Raw genomic sequence first — 14,481 nt, forward strand, 5'->3', positions numbered from 1 at the left:
TCCAAGATTTTTGCAATACTTTGTTAAAATATAATTAACTCTGTTCTCAAAACCTATACAAAATCTGTACAGTGATATTTTTAGTGTCATATGTTAATAGCTGCAGCGAAGAAGAAAGGCAAAATGTATGCATTCTTATTTGGCTTTAAATGTGTACATCTGGCTTTTCAAAAAATAGAGATGGATAGAAATGGCCTCTGAAACCACTTATGCCAGCTGGATAAGCAAATGCGGTGCAAGTTTCCATTCACTCATACAGTTGGCAGAATTACCTCCAAATTCCATCAGGAAGTATGGTAGGTTGTGCCACCTGTTATAAGTATAAAACTTACCACTTTCGTGAAGTGGTTTCTGTTATGTCAGAATATTCTGTTATGTCAGAATACCCATGAAGACTGCATTAAAAGTACAAATTAGTCCTTTCAAAGTAAACTAATTTAGTTTACCTAGTCAAAACTACCATATACACCTCAAGTTAAAAAAGACCCACTTCTTACTATGCCTCATCCCCTATATGATCTCTCCCACAATTAGCATTTTTGTCATCTTTAAGCTTTTATTAAAATACTATATCATGTTGCTACCAGTGAAACTAAACATGCAAACTAGTACATTTCTGCTGTGTTTAGTAAGTAATCCAGTTTAGTTAACTACTGGGACAGCATCTATCCCCTTTTCAATAAATTGGGTCTGTCATATTGTTTTATCATCAACGTTGCTTGAAACTTCTCCAGGAGCTCTTTGCTCAATTTTAGTTCAAATGAGATTGATAACCAAATGAACACACCAAGCATATCACTGTTTTACAAATTCCTGTATAACAAACCCAGTAGAGTGTGTCCGGTTTACATAAACTGTTGATATCACCAAAAATTAAAGTGGAATGTTCGATGTCATTTGTATATTTTTATTCTGAATGCTCTTTCAACTCACGGCTATTGCATAGCAGTGCTGTTGTCAAACTCTGGGATTAAATGAAAAGTCTGGGCATGTTGTGGGTTCAAAGAGTTTCTTTCACTCAGGTGATTAACACGTCTTTGTTTCTGTGCTTCACAATAAAATCAATTATGCTAAAGAAGTTCTCTTTTTAAAATACCCTTACAACACATATGAGATAGTCACATTGAGAATAAATGTAACAACCTGAAAGTGTTTAACTCAGGAAAAACAGATGCTGTGGTAAATAGGACCAATAAATCAGTCAATCAAATGTACCATTACAGTGTCATGAGCCCAAAGTGTCAAATGTGATTTCAGTTTTCTCTCTTGTCTTAGTTTACCGCTGTCTAACTGGCATGCTATAGACTTCATTTATTTGCTGAGAATTGAATCTACTTCAGTTATGACATGCTACACTGTATTAAATATTAGATTCATATGCACTGCCTGTAAATTCTTAATAAGGTAGCTGCCTGCACACTGTCAGTTAAGTGCTCAACTGGCTATCTGTAATCAATTAAAATTGATAGTTAAATTCTTTTAATCTTTATTACAGTAAATGGAATGCACAGCATTTTTATTATACTTTTTGTATGCTAGGATGGAAAAACCAAAATTACATTTCCCAACACTTTCTGCTATTTTATTTAATGAAAAGACACCCCACACTATAAAAATGAGATGAACACCATGGTAAATTTCCCTTTCTTATACTGCATCTTAGTTATGGAGTAACTTTATTGCAGTTCATGCTTCTCTGACTTAATGCCAGAATCATTCTGGTGGCAGGTTGTTTGATTTATACAGAAACCTTATATGCCAAGATGCACAGATATAAGTTGTCATGGTATAATCCCCACTCTGAACCTTAGCGTCCAAAAAGATGGGGTACCAGCATGAATTCCTCTAAGCTTAATTACCAGCTTAGAACCTGTAGCGCTGCCACCAACCAGGAATTACAGTGCCTGGTACACTCTGGTCCCCCCAAAACCTGGCCCGGGGACCCCCAAGACCCAGACCCTCTGGATCTTAACACAAGGAAAGTAAACCCTTTCCCTCACCTTTGCCTCTCCCAGGCTTCCCCTCCCTGGGTTACCCTGGAAGATCACTGTGATTCAAACCCCTTGAATCCTGAAACAGAGAGGAAAATGCACCTTCCCCCCTCCTTCTCTCTTCCCCTCCCAGATTCTTCCTGAGAGAAAGTAATCCTGGTACAGAGAGAAATCAGCCTCTCTCCCCCTCTTCCCTCCTTTCTCCCCACCAATTCCCTGGTGAATCCAGACCCAGTCCCCTGGGATCTCACCAGAATAAAAAAACAATTAGGTTCTTAAACAAGAAAAGCTTTTAATTAAAGAGAGAAAAACAGTAAAAATGATCTTGTAAATTTAAGATGGAATAGGTACAGGGTTTTTTAGCTATAGACACTGGGAACACCTTCCCAGCCTAAGTATACAAGTACAAATTAAAATCTTTTCAGCAAAATACCAATTTGAACTTCTTCCAACCAAATACACATTTGCAAATAAAGAAAACAAACATAAGCCTAACTCGCTTTATCTACCTAGTACTTACTAGTCTGAACTTATGAGAGTCTATATTGGAGAGATTGGAGAGAAACCTGGTTGCACATCTGCTCCCTCTGAGCCCCCAGAGTGAACAACAACCAAATTCTAACAGCACACACAGAAACTTCCCTCCCTCAAGATTTGAAAGTATCCGGTCTCCTGACTGGTCCTCGGGTCAGGTGACAGCCAGGCTTACTGAACTTGTTAACCCTTTACAGTCAAAGAGATATAAAGTACTTCTGTGCTATTAACTTTTCTTATCTGTTTATGACATAAGTAAAAACATTTGATTGAACCTCATTGCACAGTGAGCTTTCCCATTTATCATTTTGAACAAGTTACATAATGGTACCTAAGGTTTAGTTCACAAATTACTAGAACAATTACTAGAAATTACAAGAACAAACTAATTTTGAAGAGCACACAACTGGATTCTATTTCTCTCCCAGTTTTCTGCTTCTTCAATAGAGTCCAAAAGTCTCATTCTAACAATACTGCCGATGGAGACTACCTTGACTCTCAACTTCCTATACAGGCATCGGTTAAGGCTGAGAGACTGTACCATGGGCATGCTGCACTGACCTGCAGTTGTAGATTTTAAACCCCCTTGGGATAGGTCGGTATGCTGTTCAATTGGAGAAAAAGTCAGTGTACTACCATCTTTAAATGTTAGAACAGAGATGTGAGGAAGAAAGAGGGACACAGATAGAGTGATACAAGAAAGATAATGCAGATGTAGTTGTATTTACTCTCTAGCCCTCTAAATTGTTTGAGTGCATTTTGGAAGGGCAAAATTAAAAAACCAAAGCACAAGAGAATAAGAACAAAATGCATCCTCTAAGGACCAGCTAGTTAAGATAAACAGTATTTCTATTAGGAAAGCCTATTCAGGTATTCAAGTAGCTGAAATTCTAGTGAAGGACTTAAGGAAGGAAAAATAAATGAAGTACAACTGTTAATTTAATATTTTAATTCCCTTTTTTATCTATCACTGGTGGGACATGTTCCTAATCTAGCAGACTTCTAACAGAAGCTAAAATTAGTACCAAGACATCAGTCTCCATTATGCAGCTACACAAAGAGAATACCTATTGGTTTTTTTGTCAGTTCCTTAAAGGAGATGGGCAACTTTCTATTAATTGGGGGTGGGGAGGAAGGTACTTACTCAAGTCAAGAACATCATCTGTTTTTATTAGATCCTCCTCCCTTGTCAATGGCAACTGAGTTTCTGGCTCGTCTCGCAAATGCAATGACAGTGAACGGAGCATGAAGAAAACTCTGATTGCCTAAAGAAATTAAAAACATGTTGTTAAATTATTCTGTATTAGACTAAAGATAAAGATACTTCTCTCTCAGCACAATAAAATAAGTGCTCAAAGAGTTGTATAAAAATACATTTACGTTTAAAACCACTGACTATATTGTAGTGCAGTATGTCGACTGTTTAAATTGAGAAAGCACATTAGTGTACTAGTTTGTCAACAAAACTAAAACAGGGCAGAACCACACACTGTGGCTTTTCTATCCCGTGAAATCAGCAGAGAACGCATACATACTGAAGGTGTACCTCTACGATCATAAGGCAGGTGACAGTTTAAAATATGTGGACCAATTTGAACTATCCTTTCTGTTTAAGGGGGAAGAGTCTTTATTCGTTTATTTGTTAATTAAAGACAAGACTAGTAGTATAGTTAGTAGTACTATGGGCTCTCGCTTGGGAGGCCCAAATCCTCTAGAGTACTTTTTGACCAGGAATATTGTAGTGATGATACCCTCACAACCGCTGGGGAGACATGGATGAAAGGAGGGGAAGTGAACAGGCAACACACTCAAGTGTCATGTTAGATGGTAGCTTGACATATTCAGAGGGAACTGAAGGGAAAGAAGGTTTCAAGTGCACTACAGCTGATTTGATGGGGGTGGAGTGTCATTCTTCAACGTAAAATGAATGCTCTGTAGTGATTGGAATGAGAAGGTCTAAGCAAGGCTTATACAGCTAACTAGCCTGAATATCACTAAACCCAGAGTCAGAAAAGGGGGGGAGAGGGAAGAGAGAGAGAGAATTTACACATGTGCAAGAAACAATAACTTAGTGTGAATCACATTCAGATTGGTTGTGTACTTAATGTGTTTATTACAAAGACAAGGTAGGACCAACACAGCTACAAAACCACTGCATGCAACAATGTATTTATTATATAGCAGTTACAATGGACTTACCTTATTTTGTTATTTTATTGTATTATGTTTCAGAAAGAATACATCACATTTTTTACATGGAGTTTAAAAAGTCTTAATGTTTAATAAAAATTGTTATATATTTGAACGTTTGTTCAATGATTTTATAAACACACCAGTTAAAGTTTTATTAGAAAGGCCAGCACTGTTTTTACCCACTCCGAAAACTGAAAACCTAAAATATAAAACACGTGCTCAATTTGGTAGTGGGAGTAAGTTTTTGTTAAACAGCTGCACACAGGAGGGATGTATTTCCAGGAACATACACATGAAAAACCAATTAAGAGCTTATATTTCATTCTCTTTTCTGCAGCTACCATTTAATGTTAAAATCAATGACAGACCAGAGCTGGAGTGAAAATTAAAGCCATCTGTAAAAAGTTAGCACAGCTTAAAGTTCTGGACAACCACCACCATCCTCCACCCCTCATTCCCCATTATGGCTTAGTTTATGGAATCCATGCTCAAGGATGCTATAAATACATGCTCAGGAGGGGAATCTATTTTAACTCTTATTTATGGACAGCACACAGCACGCTTTTATCAGAATTAGCCTAATGGAAAGTCTGAAGAATGCATTCGTAACACATCAAGTGAATGGCAAGGGTTTTGGTTTTTTTTTAGGTTTGCTAAGTGTAAAGAAAAGAGCCCTTTTTCTGACACTAATCAAATGAGGGGAAGAAACCAATACTGAACACGGGGCAAAGAGTTACAAAGTATGTCATGCTTGACTTTCTTTCACCACTGGAAGCATTGCTTTAGAGAAAATTCAGAAGCCTTAGAGTAGACTGGTGATATTTTAAAATACATTAGGGGCAAGTGATTCAGATCTCCATGTCACCCACTGACCAAATGCCATGCAGCAGAGGTGAACAAATTGGCCCAAAATAAAGTAATGTGAGTCTGTGGATTGGTGACTATGAAGAAGCTCACAGGTAGTTACCGGTGACCTACACACAACTCAGCAAATGAGAGATTACGCATACTTGGAAGGCAGGCGATGGCTAGTCACAAAAAGGGAGGTGCTATAAACAGCTGCTCTAAGCTACATATTCCCATTACACTGTCTAGGAACATGTACAGCAAGATGTTAGTAAAGCAGCAACTTCTGTCCCACAGTTTTTACTCTCTTCAAAGTAAGAAATAGTGTACTTATGTAGCTTCAAGCTAAAGGAACAGTCTCGTACAGGAATTGCAAGCTTATGAACAAATTCCCATTTTGACTTTGAGATGCTAAGGATTTTGTTGGTTTGGATAAAATATTTATCTAGGTCCTTCTTGGACATTTCTGCTCTAGATTTTTCCTTCTGCCAGGGACAACAGCTCCTTCATCCACACATTTGGTATTCAGAGCAACCACTATAGTGAAGGTGATGCTATGAAAAAGATATGGCATTCCAGCTATCTCAGTTAGCTCCCACAGCCTTTCCAGGTCCAAAGTTGTAATTAGGGCTCTGAAGAAGAGGGAAATTGAGCAGGGACACAGTCCAATTTGAAGAACTGATTACAGATGAGTCCTCTTTTTTTCTTCATGCCTCTGCAAACTCCCACTTCATAGGGTAGTTTCATAACCAGTACCACAGTCTCTGGAAGGAGGGACAAGTCTGAACTGATTGCTGTAGTACACAGCAAACTAAGCATCTGGCCAGGATGCTAGATCCAGTGACCTAGTTAACAGGGTTTTATGGAATGTGAATATAACACCAGGATGCAGCACTGCATATTTCGTCAGTTGGGACAGAGACATACTGTGTGGAGTGTGACCTAAACCCCACTTAGAGCAGAACAAATGTTTATTTGTAGCTTTCTATACCAGCCCTAACCCATTCTGATAAACATGGCAATATAATTGCTTGTTCCTTATTAGTACTATCCCAAAATGAAAAAAAGTGTTTTGGTGATTTTCTAAATTCCTTGGTCCTATTTGAATAGAAAATGAATGCCCTCTTTGCATCAAGAGTAAGCAGTTTTGCCTCACTTGGATGTGAATGAAGTCTGGGAACAAATTCTGGTAAGTTAATGGATTTATTGAGATGAAGTTCTGTTGCCACTTTGGAAAGTAGTTTAGGATGAGGATGGAGGACTATTTTCTCTTTGTGAAGGACAGTAAATGGTTGGTTAGCCATGTGGGCCTTTAACGCATTTACTCTTGCAATACATGTGATTGCTATAATTAAGGCTGTTTGGATTTAATGGTTAAAAGAGAAATGTTGCACCATGTCACATAATCCCTCCTTTGACATAATGCTAATCTGAGATCCCCCATTAGAGTTGGCTCTGACTTGGAAGTAAATGTTCATTAGTCCTTTCATTAATCTCTTAATAGTGTCATGTGTGAAGAGAGTCTAGTGTGTGGCTGTTTACAGGAAGTAGCATTCTACTCATTCCTATCTGGGGACTACTCAACTGCAGCAGGGCATGGGGCATACGGGACCCTAGATGTCCTTGGAGCCTAAAAGGATGCCTGCCTGCCTGCCCGCCCGCCTGCCTCCTGGCTCACAATTCCCATTTGAGTACTTCAGGAGACCCAATACCTCTTACCATGGTCAGTAAGTCAGCAGCCATTTTGAACATGGAAAGCAATTTCTCATTTATCCTCATAATCCCACAAGGGTGCAGCTGGCTGAACTATATTACTGTGGTAACATATTATGAGCTAAATGAATAAGCAATGATAGAAACAGTATATTCATAATATTCTCGGAAATATCTGCTGTTTCACTTTTTCTTCACAGATATAAGCAGGCACCAGCAATTACACATACATGCAAAGACATCTAAAGCACAAGTACTTATGAAACAGAAAAGTGCTCATCTCCATAATAACAATGAGGAGTCTGGTGGCACCTTAAAGACTAACAGATTTATTTGGGCATAAGCTTTCGTGAGTAAAACCACTTCTTCAGATGCATGGAGTGAAAATTACAGATACAGGCGTAGATATAGTGGCACATGAATAGAAGGGAGTTACCTTACAAGTGGAGAACCAGTATTGACAAGGCCTATTCAGTCAGGGTGGGTGCTCCACTTCCAATAATATTGACACCTCCCTCATTAATTAAGAGGGAAAATTGCGTTTGTAGTGAGCCAGTCACTCCCAGTTTCTATTCAAGCTAAAATTAATGGTATTAAGTTTGCAAATGAATTTTAGTTCTGTAGTTTCTCTTTGAAGTCTGTTTTTGAAGTTTTTTTGTTGAAGGATGGCTACTTTTAAATCTGTTATTGAATGTCCAGGGACATTGAAGTGTTTGCCTACTAGCTTTTGTATATTACCATTCCTGATCTCTAATTTGTGTCCATTTATTCTTTTACGTAGAGACTGTCCGGTCTGGCCAGTGTACATGGCAGAGGGGCATTGCTGGCATATATCACATTAGTAGATGCGCAGGTGAATGAGCCCCTGATGGTGTGGCTGATGTGGTTGGGTCCTCTGATGAGGTCCCTAGAGTAGATATGGGGACAGAGTAGGCAATGGAGTTTGTTATAGGAATTGGTTCCTGGGTTAGTGTTTCTGTGGTGTGGTGTGGAATTGCTGGTGAGTATTTGCTTGAAGTTGGGGGGCTGTATGTAAGCGAGGACTGGCCTGCCTCCTAAGGTCTGTGAGAGTGAGGGATCATTTTCCAGGATAGGTTGTAGATCGTTGAAGATGTACTGGAGAGGTTTTAGCTGAGGACTGTATGTGATACAGTGGTATTTGTTATTTTCCTTGTTGGGTCTGTCTTGTAGTGGGTGACTTCTGGGTACCGGCCTCGTTCTGTCAATCTGTTTTTTCATTTCCCCAGGTGGGTATTGTAATTTTAAGAATGCTTGATAAAGATCTTGTAGGTGTGTGTCTCTGTCTGAAGGATTGGAGCAAATGTGGTTGTATTTAGGGCTTGGCTGTAGACAATGGATCGTGTGATGTGTCCTGGATGGAAGCTGGTGGCATGTAGGTAAGTATAGCAGTCAGCAGATTTCCAGTATAGGGTAGTGTTTGTGTGACCATCATTTATTTTGCACAGTAGTGTCCAGGAAGTGGATCTCTTGTGTGAACTGGTCCAGGCTGAGGTTGATGGTGAGGTGAAAATTGTTGAAATCCAGGTGGAATTCTTCAAGGGTCTCCTTCCCGTGTGTCCATATGATGAAGATGTCATAAATGTAGCACAAGCAGAGGAGGGGCACTAGGGGACGAGAGCTGAGGAAGCGTTATTCTGAGTCAGCCATAAAAATGTTGGCATACCGTGGGGCCATGCGGATACCCACAACAGTGTTGCTGACTTGAAGGTATAAGTTGTCCCCAAATCTGAAATGGTTGTGGGTGAGGACAGTCACAAAACTCAGCCATCAGGTGTGCCTTGGCCTCATCAGGGATACTGTTCCTGACAGCTTGTAGCCCATCCTCGTTTGAAATATTAGTGTAGAGAGCTTCTACATCCATGGTGGCCAGGATGAACACATTTTATAGTGGCAAGGCCAGCAGGCATAGTACTGAAGTCTAAATACCAAAGGGAATGAAATTTCCAATTATGATTCTTAAAGGGAAAGAACCATTTAAGAACTAAGAACTTCCATACTGGTTCAGATCATAGTCCATCTTGCCTAGTATCCTGTCTGTGACAGTGGCCTATAATCAACGTTTCAAGGGAAGTGTACAGAACAGGGCAATTATGGAATGGTCCATTCCCCGTCATCCAGTCTCAGCTTCTGGCAGAGAGACGTTTAGGAACACCCAGAACATGGGGTTGCGTCCCTGTCCGTCTTGGCTAATAGCCATTGATGGAGCTATCCTCTATGAACTTATCAAGCTCTTTTTTAATCCCAGTTATACTTTTGGCCATCACATCCTATGGCAATGAGTTCCACAGGTTAGTTGTGTGAAAAGATACCTCTTGGCTGTATTAAATCTGCTGCCTATTAATTTCCTCAGTGCCCCTGGTTCTAGTATTGTGCAAAAGAGTAAACAGCGCAATACTTCTGTATTAGTTTTTTCCACACCATTCAGGATTTTATAGACCTCTATCATCCTATCCCCCTTTAGTTGTCTTTTCTGAACAATCCTGATATTTTTGGTCTCTCCTCATATGGAAGCCATTCAGTACTCTTGATCATCTTTGTTATCCTTCTCTGAAACTTTTCCAGTTCCATTATATCCTTTTTGAGATGGGGCAACCACAATTAGATAGAGTATTCAAAGGGTGCGAGGCACCACCAATTTATATAGTGACATGATATTTTTCTATCCCTTTCCTAATAGTTCCTAACACACTGCTAGCCTTTTTGACTGCTGTTGTAAATTGAGTGGAAGTTTTCAGAGATATTTCCATGATGATTCCAAGATCTTTTCTGATTGATTCAGCCTTCCCTCTAGGTTCAGAAAACAAGGCAGTATCGACATCTTATTTCTTCCTATATAAAAACACACTCAAAATCTGGTCTTTCCTTGTCCTTAACACCAAAATTAACTCAGGCTCTTATCTCACATCCTGACTACCTCAAATTTATCCCCTCAATCCCATTTAAAATGTTGCTAAGACCACCTTCCTGGCCAGGATTTCCTGTTGAGTTAATTAACTGACTTTTTCCTCTGCAACCAATACATGATGCTTCTCCTTACCTTCAAAGTGCTTCACAATTTAACCTCTCATCACTGCTCTAATATTACTACATGGTAGTTGGTTTTTTCCATCACTGTTGTCAAAAATGCCAGTCTTTATTGTCTGCTTCTCCAATAAGCACCCTCTATGTCAATCCTTGTGGGGGAAACGACCATTCCCATTAAAATCTGGGAACCCAATACACTATCCTCATTCAAATCCCTGCTTAAGACTTACTTGTACTACAGTGCCTGCAGAACACTGCCAGGTGATAATGTTAACAAATGCAACCTAAAATTACTGCTACCAATATAACTAGCCTTCTTCATTAATAGGAAAAACCTTATACCTACAAATGGTGTGCACTGTTATGAAAAAATATGTTTGGATTACTCTCTCCCCTACTTCCACTGGACCCTGTTCTGTTTTATCCAATGGTTACTTCTTGCCAAACTAAGATTATGTCTTTGGGGCAGAAAAAGTATTTTGTTACATCTATACATCTAGAAAAATGGAGCCAGGTTGGGGCTTCTGAGTGGTGCTTCATGCTGCTACTGAAGGGTGAATTAGATAGTCAAGCAACCTTTTGACTTTGGTACATGATTAAAAACTACAAGTATGGTTAACAGCATGAGATCAGGAAACGAAAACTTACACAGTCTCTCATTCCAAGCTTCTGGCAAACAGAGGCTAGGGACACTATCCCTCCCCATCCTGGCTAATAGCCATTGATGGACTTATCCTCCATGATCTTATCTAGTTCTTTTTTGAACCCTGTTATAGTCTTGGTCTTCACAACAATTCTCTGGCAAGACTGACTGCATGTTGTGTGAAAAAATACTTCCTTTTGTTTGTTTTAAACCTGCTGCCTTTTAATTTCATTTGGTGACCACTAGTTCTCGTGTTACGAGAAGGAGTAAATTTCCTATTTACTTTCTCCACACAAGTCATGATTTTATAGACTATCATATCCCCCCTTAGTCACCTCTTTTCCAATCTGAAAAGTCCCACTCTTATTAATCGCTCCTCATATGGAAGCCGTTTCAGACCCCTAATAATTTTGTTGCCCTTTTCTGAACCTTTTCCAAATAAAATAGAGAAAACTCCATTGCCCAAATACAAATTAAAGTTACCATATACAAGAAATACTGTAGAGAAAACATTTCTGTAATGGATGGGCTATGAACTAGGTGACCTAACTGGGTCTTTTCCCATCTTTAGTTTTGATTCTATGATGGAATTTCCAGTATATTGGCCAAAAATACTTTAAGAGTTCATTACTACATGGATAAAAGTCATAAGTTTAGCTGTTTAATCATGTTCTGTGTTGACATAACATTTTTCCCATGGAAGGTGCAGACAGTTGCCTATTCAGGGAGAGTCTTAAGTGTCGTTTCACCAAAGGATTTAAGAAAAGTAGGCTCACTCACTCTTCGTGTTCTTTCCACATCTCCACATGGCAGTCTCTTCACAAAATCAATACCAGTTAGTGGTGTCCCCGTTGGTGGGAGCAGAATGGAGGCATCCATCATCAAGTACTCCACATTCATGGGCTTACTCTATGAAAATAATTCCACACTCAGCATACATTATAGCAATAAAAGAGTTTACAAATTCACTTTCAAATGCAACTTACCACTTCTAACAAACTCCAGAAGCAGCATACATGATATTTTCAGGATTCTTGATATGGTACGTGCGCATAGTGTGATGGGGCAAGGCCAGATGGCTACAGTAAAGTAGTGAGGAACAGGTATGGTAGCACCCGGCTAAACAAATCCTTGGTACCATGGTAACCAAATGGCAGTTGCTCCAGGTTTATCAAGACACCTGGGACCAATTAAGATCCTTCTAGAAAGCAGTGGAGATAGCTACATTGACTGGGACACCTGAAACTAATCAAGGGCTGGCTGGACCTAGTTAAAAGCCTCCCAGTAAGTCAGTGACGTGCGCGTGTGAGGGGCTAGGAGCAAGGGGCGCAAGGAGCTGAGAGTGAGAGGGTGTGCTGCTGGACGACTGAGGAGTACAAGCGTTATCAGACACCAGGAGGAAGGTCCTCTGGTGAGGATAAAGAAGGTGTTTGGAGGAGGCCATGGGGAAGTAGCCCAGGGAGTTGTACTGTCATGCAGCTGTTACAGGAGGCATTATAGACAGTTGAAATCCACAGGGCCATGGGCTGGAGCCAGGAGTAGAGGGTGGGCCTGGGTTCCCCCGAAACCTCCCAACTCCTGATCAGACAAAGGAGGAGTTGACCCAGACTATGGGTTCCACCAGATGGGAAGATCAGTGAGGTGAGCAAATCCGCCAATAAGTGCAGGACCCACCAAGGTAGAGAAGGAACTTTGTCACAATAGATATAGATATAAAATTTAAACCAAATATACTTTGTCAATATTTGCTCATCAAGGTAAAGCCTGGCTTTTTTCCCTAAAAGTGAACCAAATAAATAAAATCCCAAACTTCTTATGAATTTATTGATGTACTGCAGTGCACCCAAAAAAGGAAAGAGCATTACAGTGCATATAAAACAGATGTTAATATGTATTTCTAACATTTTAAATTTGAAGTTTGCCTACAGAGTACATATTTTTTCAAATGGTATCCCAAAGGAAAGGGGAAAGTAGGATGGCAGACAACTGAAGCCTATTCTTATTATGACGATGTACCTCCAGATGCTGCAAAATAAAAACAGCTGAAACATATAAGGATCTAGGCACTGCAATCTCAAACTAGTGTTTGCCACAAGCAAAGGTTCTGAATGCAGGTCCCCATGGCTTGTTAATTGGGGGAGGGGGAGAAAAAGAAAAGAGACTTCTCAGCATCATACACCTTTTGAAGAAATTCCTTGGGTATTTAAAATGTTGCATGACTCAGCTAAAACTGTTTTAGTGAATAAGAAATTTGGTGGATATTAATCTGCAAGATTAAGATAGCAGAAAAAACAACATGGAACTCTAAATTAATGATAATACTAATGTCAATGCATAACTACAAGAAATGAACAGCTTTGAGATAAGGTGAACCAGCTATCCTAAAGATAAAATCACATTCAGGAACAAAGTTGATCAGGTTTCTTACGGATAAAGGTGAATGAGTTCAAAAATTAAGCTAACATTTCAAAGTACGTTTCTACCCTGGAAAAGTAAAAATGCAGATATGGCACCATCTGATTCAGATCTGCTGATGCTGGTGAAATACAACTTTTTACTCCTTGACCCTGCAGAGACAGCAGTGAGCAAGCTGGTTTCTACTCCTCCTGCTTCAACGGAATTATTCACTATGAACAAATCATATACCTTTGTGCAACACTGTTAAAGGCAACAGAGATGCACAGATGTCATGGAGTACCTCATTTTACCTAAAGAGCCTCTGTTACAATGATTGTGCTTGAAGGAGAGAATGAATCTTGACTTATCTTCTAATGTAAATCAGAAACCACTCTAGTCAAGTTAATAGATTTACATCAGTCTAATGTTGGCATAAGGTGGGAGAAGAATCTGGTTCGTAGATCTCAGAATGCGTTTGCAGAACTGCTAGAGAACAACTTTGATCTCATAGCAATGGACTCAGTTCCAAGTAGAGGGGCAATACATATGGAACCATTCAGCACTAGTTTTTCAGGCACTTTTCAGAATAGAACCACTCCAACGTTCAATGAAAGCTACATAATACTCAAAGATTGGAGGAAACATTTCAGAATATTTCCAACCTCCCCACTTTGAGAAGACTCATGAGGTTCCTCTCAATATTAAAATTTTTTTGTAATATACACACTGTATGTTGTACACTTTAATATGAGACGTAGTTGTTAATTGTTGTGCCTCCTGATATTATGTAACAGGACAAAATATTTGTGACACTAGCAGTCTGACAACCCAAGGTCAGAGATGCCCAAACACTGCTTTTAGACATCATGTCTATAGGTTAAATATTAAATTTATGCAAAATCAGAGACTGTTCTCTGGCCAGCATTATGATTATAGCAATGTCAACTGCCACTAGAATCATTGCTCAGAAAAACCAGTTTTAATTAGAACTGTTTAAACTTGAGTTGAGAAGGTATAAATCATGAAGAGATTATTACACATGGTGTTATGCTGCTGGAAGTGATATCTTTCAAATATGATGTAAAATCCAGGCCCTGCTGTTAGCTGTCAGGAAGATTC

The 14,481-nt window shown here is 39.4% G+C and overlaps 1 protein-coding gene across 9 annotated transcripts in view; it reads right to left on the minus strand.

Moving 5' to 3' along the window:
* The window catches only part of CLEC16A (C-type lectin domain containing 16A), a 177,988-nt gene that overhangs the window by 85,956 nt on the left and 77,551 nt on the right, over window positions 1-14,481 (minus strand). For all 9 annotated transcript variants that reach the window (XM_050966410.1, XM_050966413.1, XM_050966412.1 and 6 more), the window contains exons 17-18: window positions 11,746-11,874; window positions 3,670-3,790 (exon numbers count right to left, since the gene is read on the minus strand). In XM_050966410.1, the coding sequence (XP_050822367.1) occupies window positions 3,670-3,790; window positions 11,746-11,874 (250 nt within the window). The remainder of the gene's footprint in view (window positions 1-3,669; window positions 3,791-11,745; window positions 11,875-14,481) is intronic.

The sequence above is a fragment of the Gopherus flavomarginatus genome, chromosome 9 (assembly GCF_025201925.1).
Source record: "Gopherus flavomarginatus isolate rGopFla2 chromosome 9, rGopFla2.mat.asm, whole genome shotgun sequence".
Classification (NCBI taxonomy): Eukaryota; Metazoa; Chordata; order Testudines; family Testudinidae; genus Gopherus; species Gopherus flavomarginatus.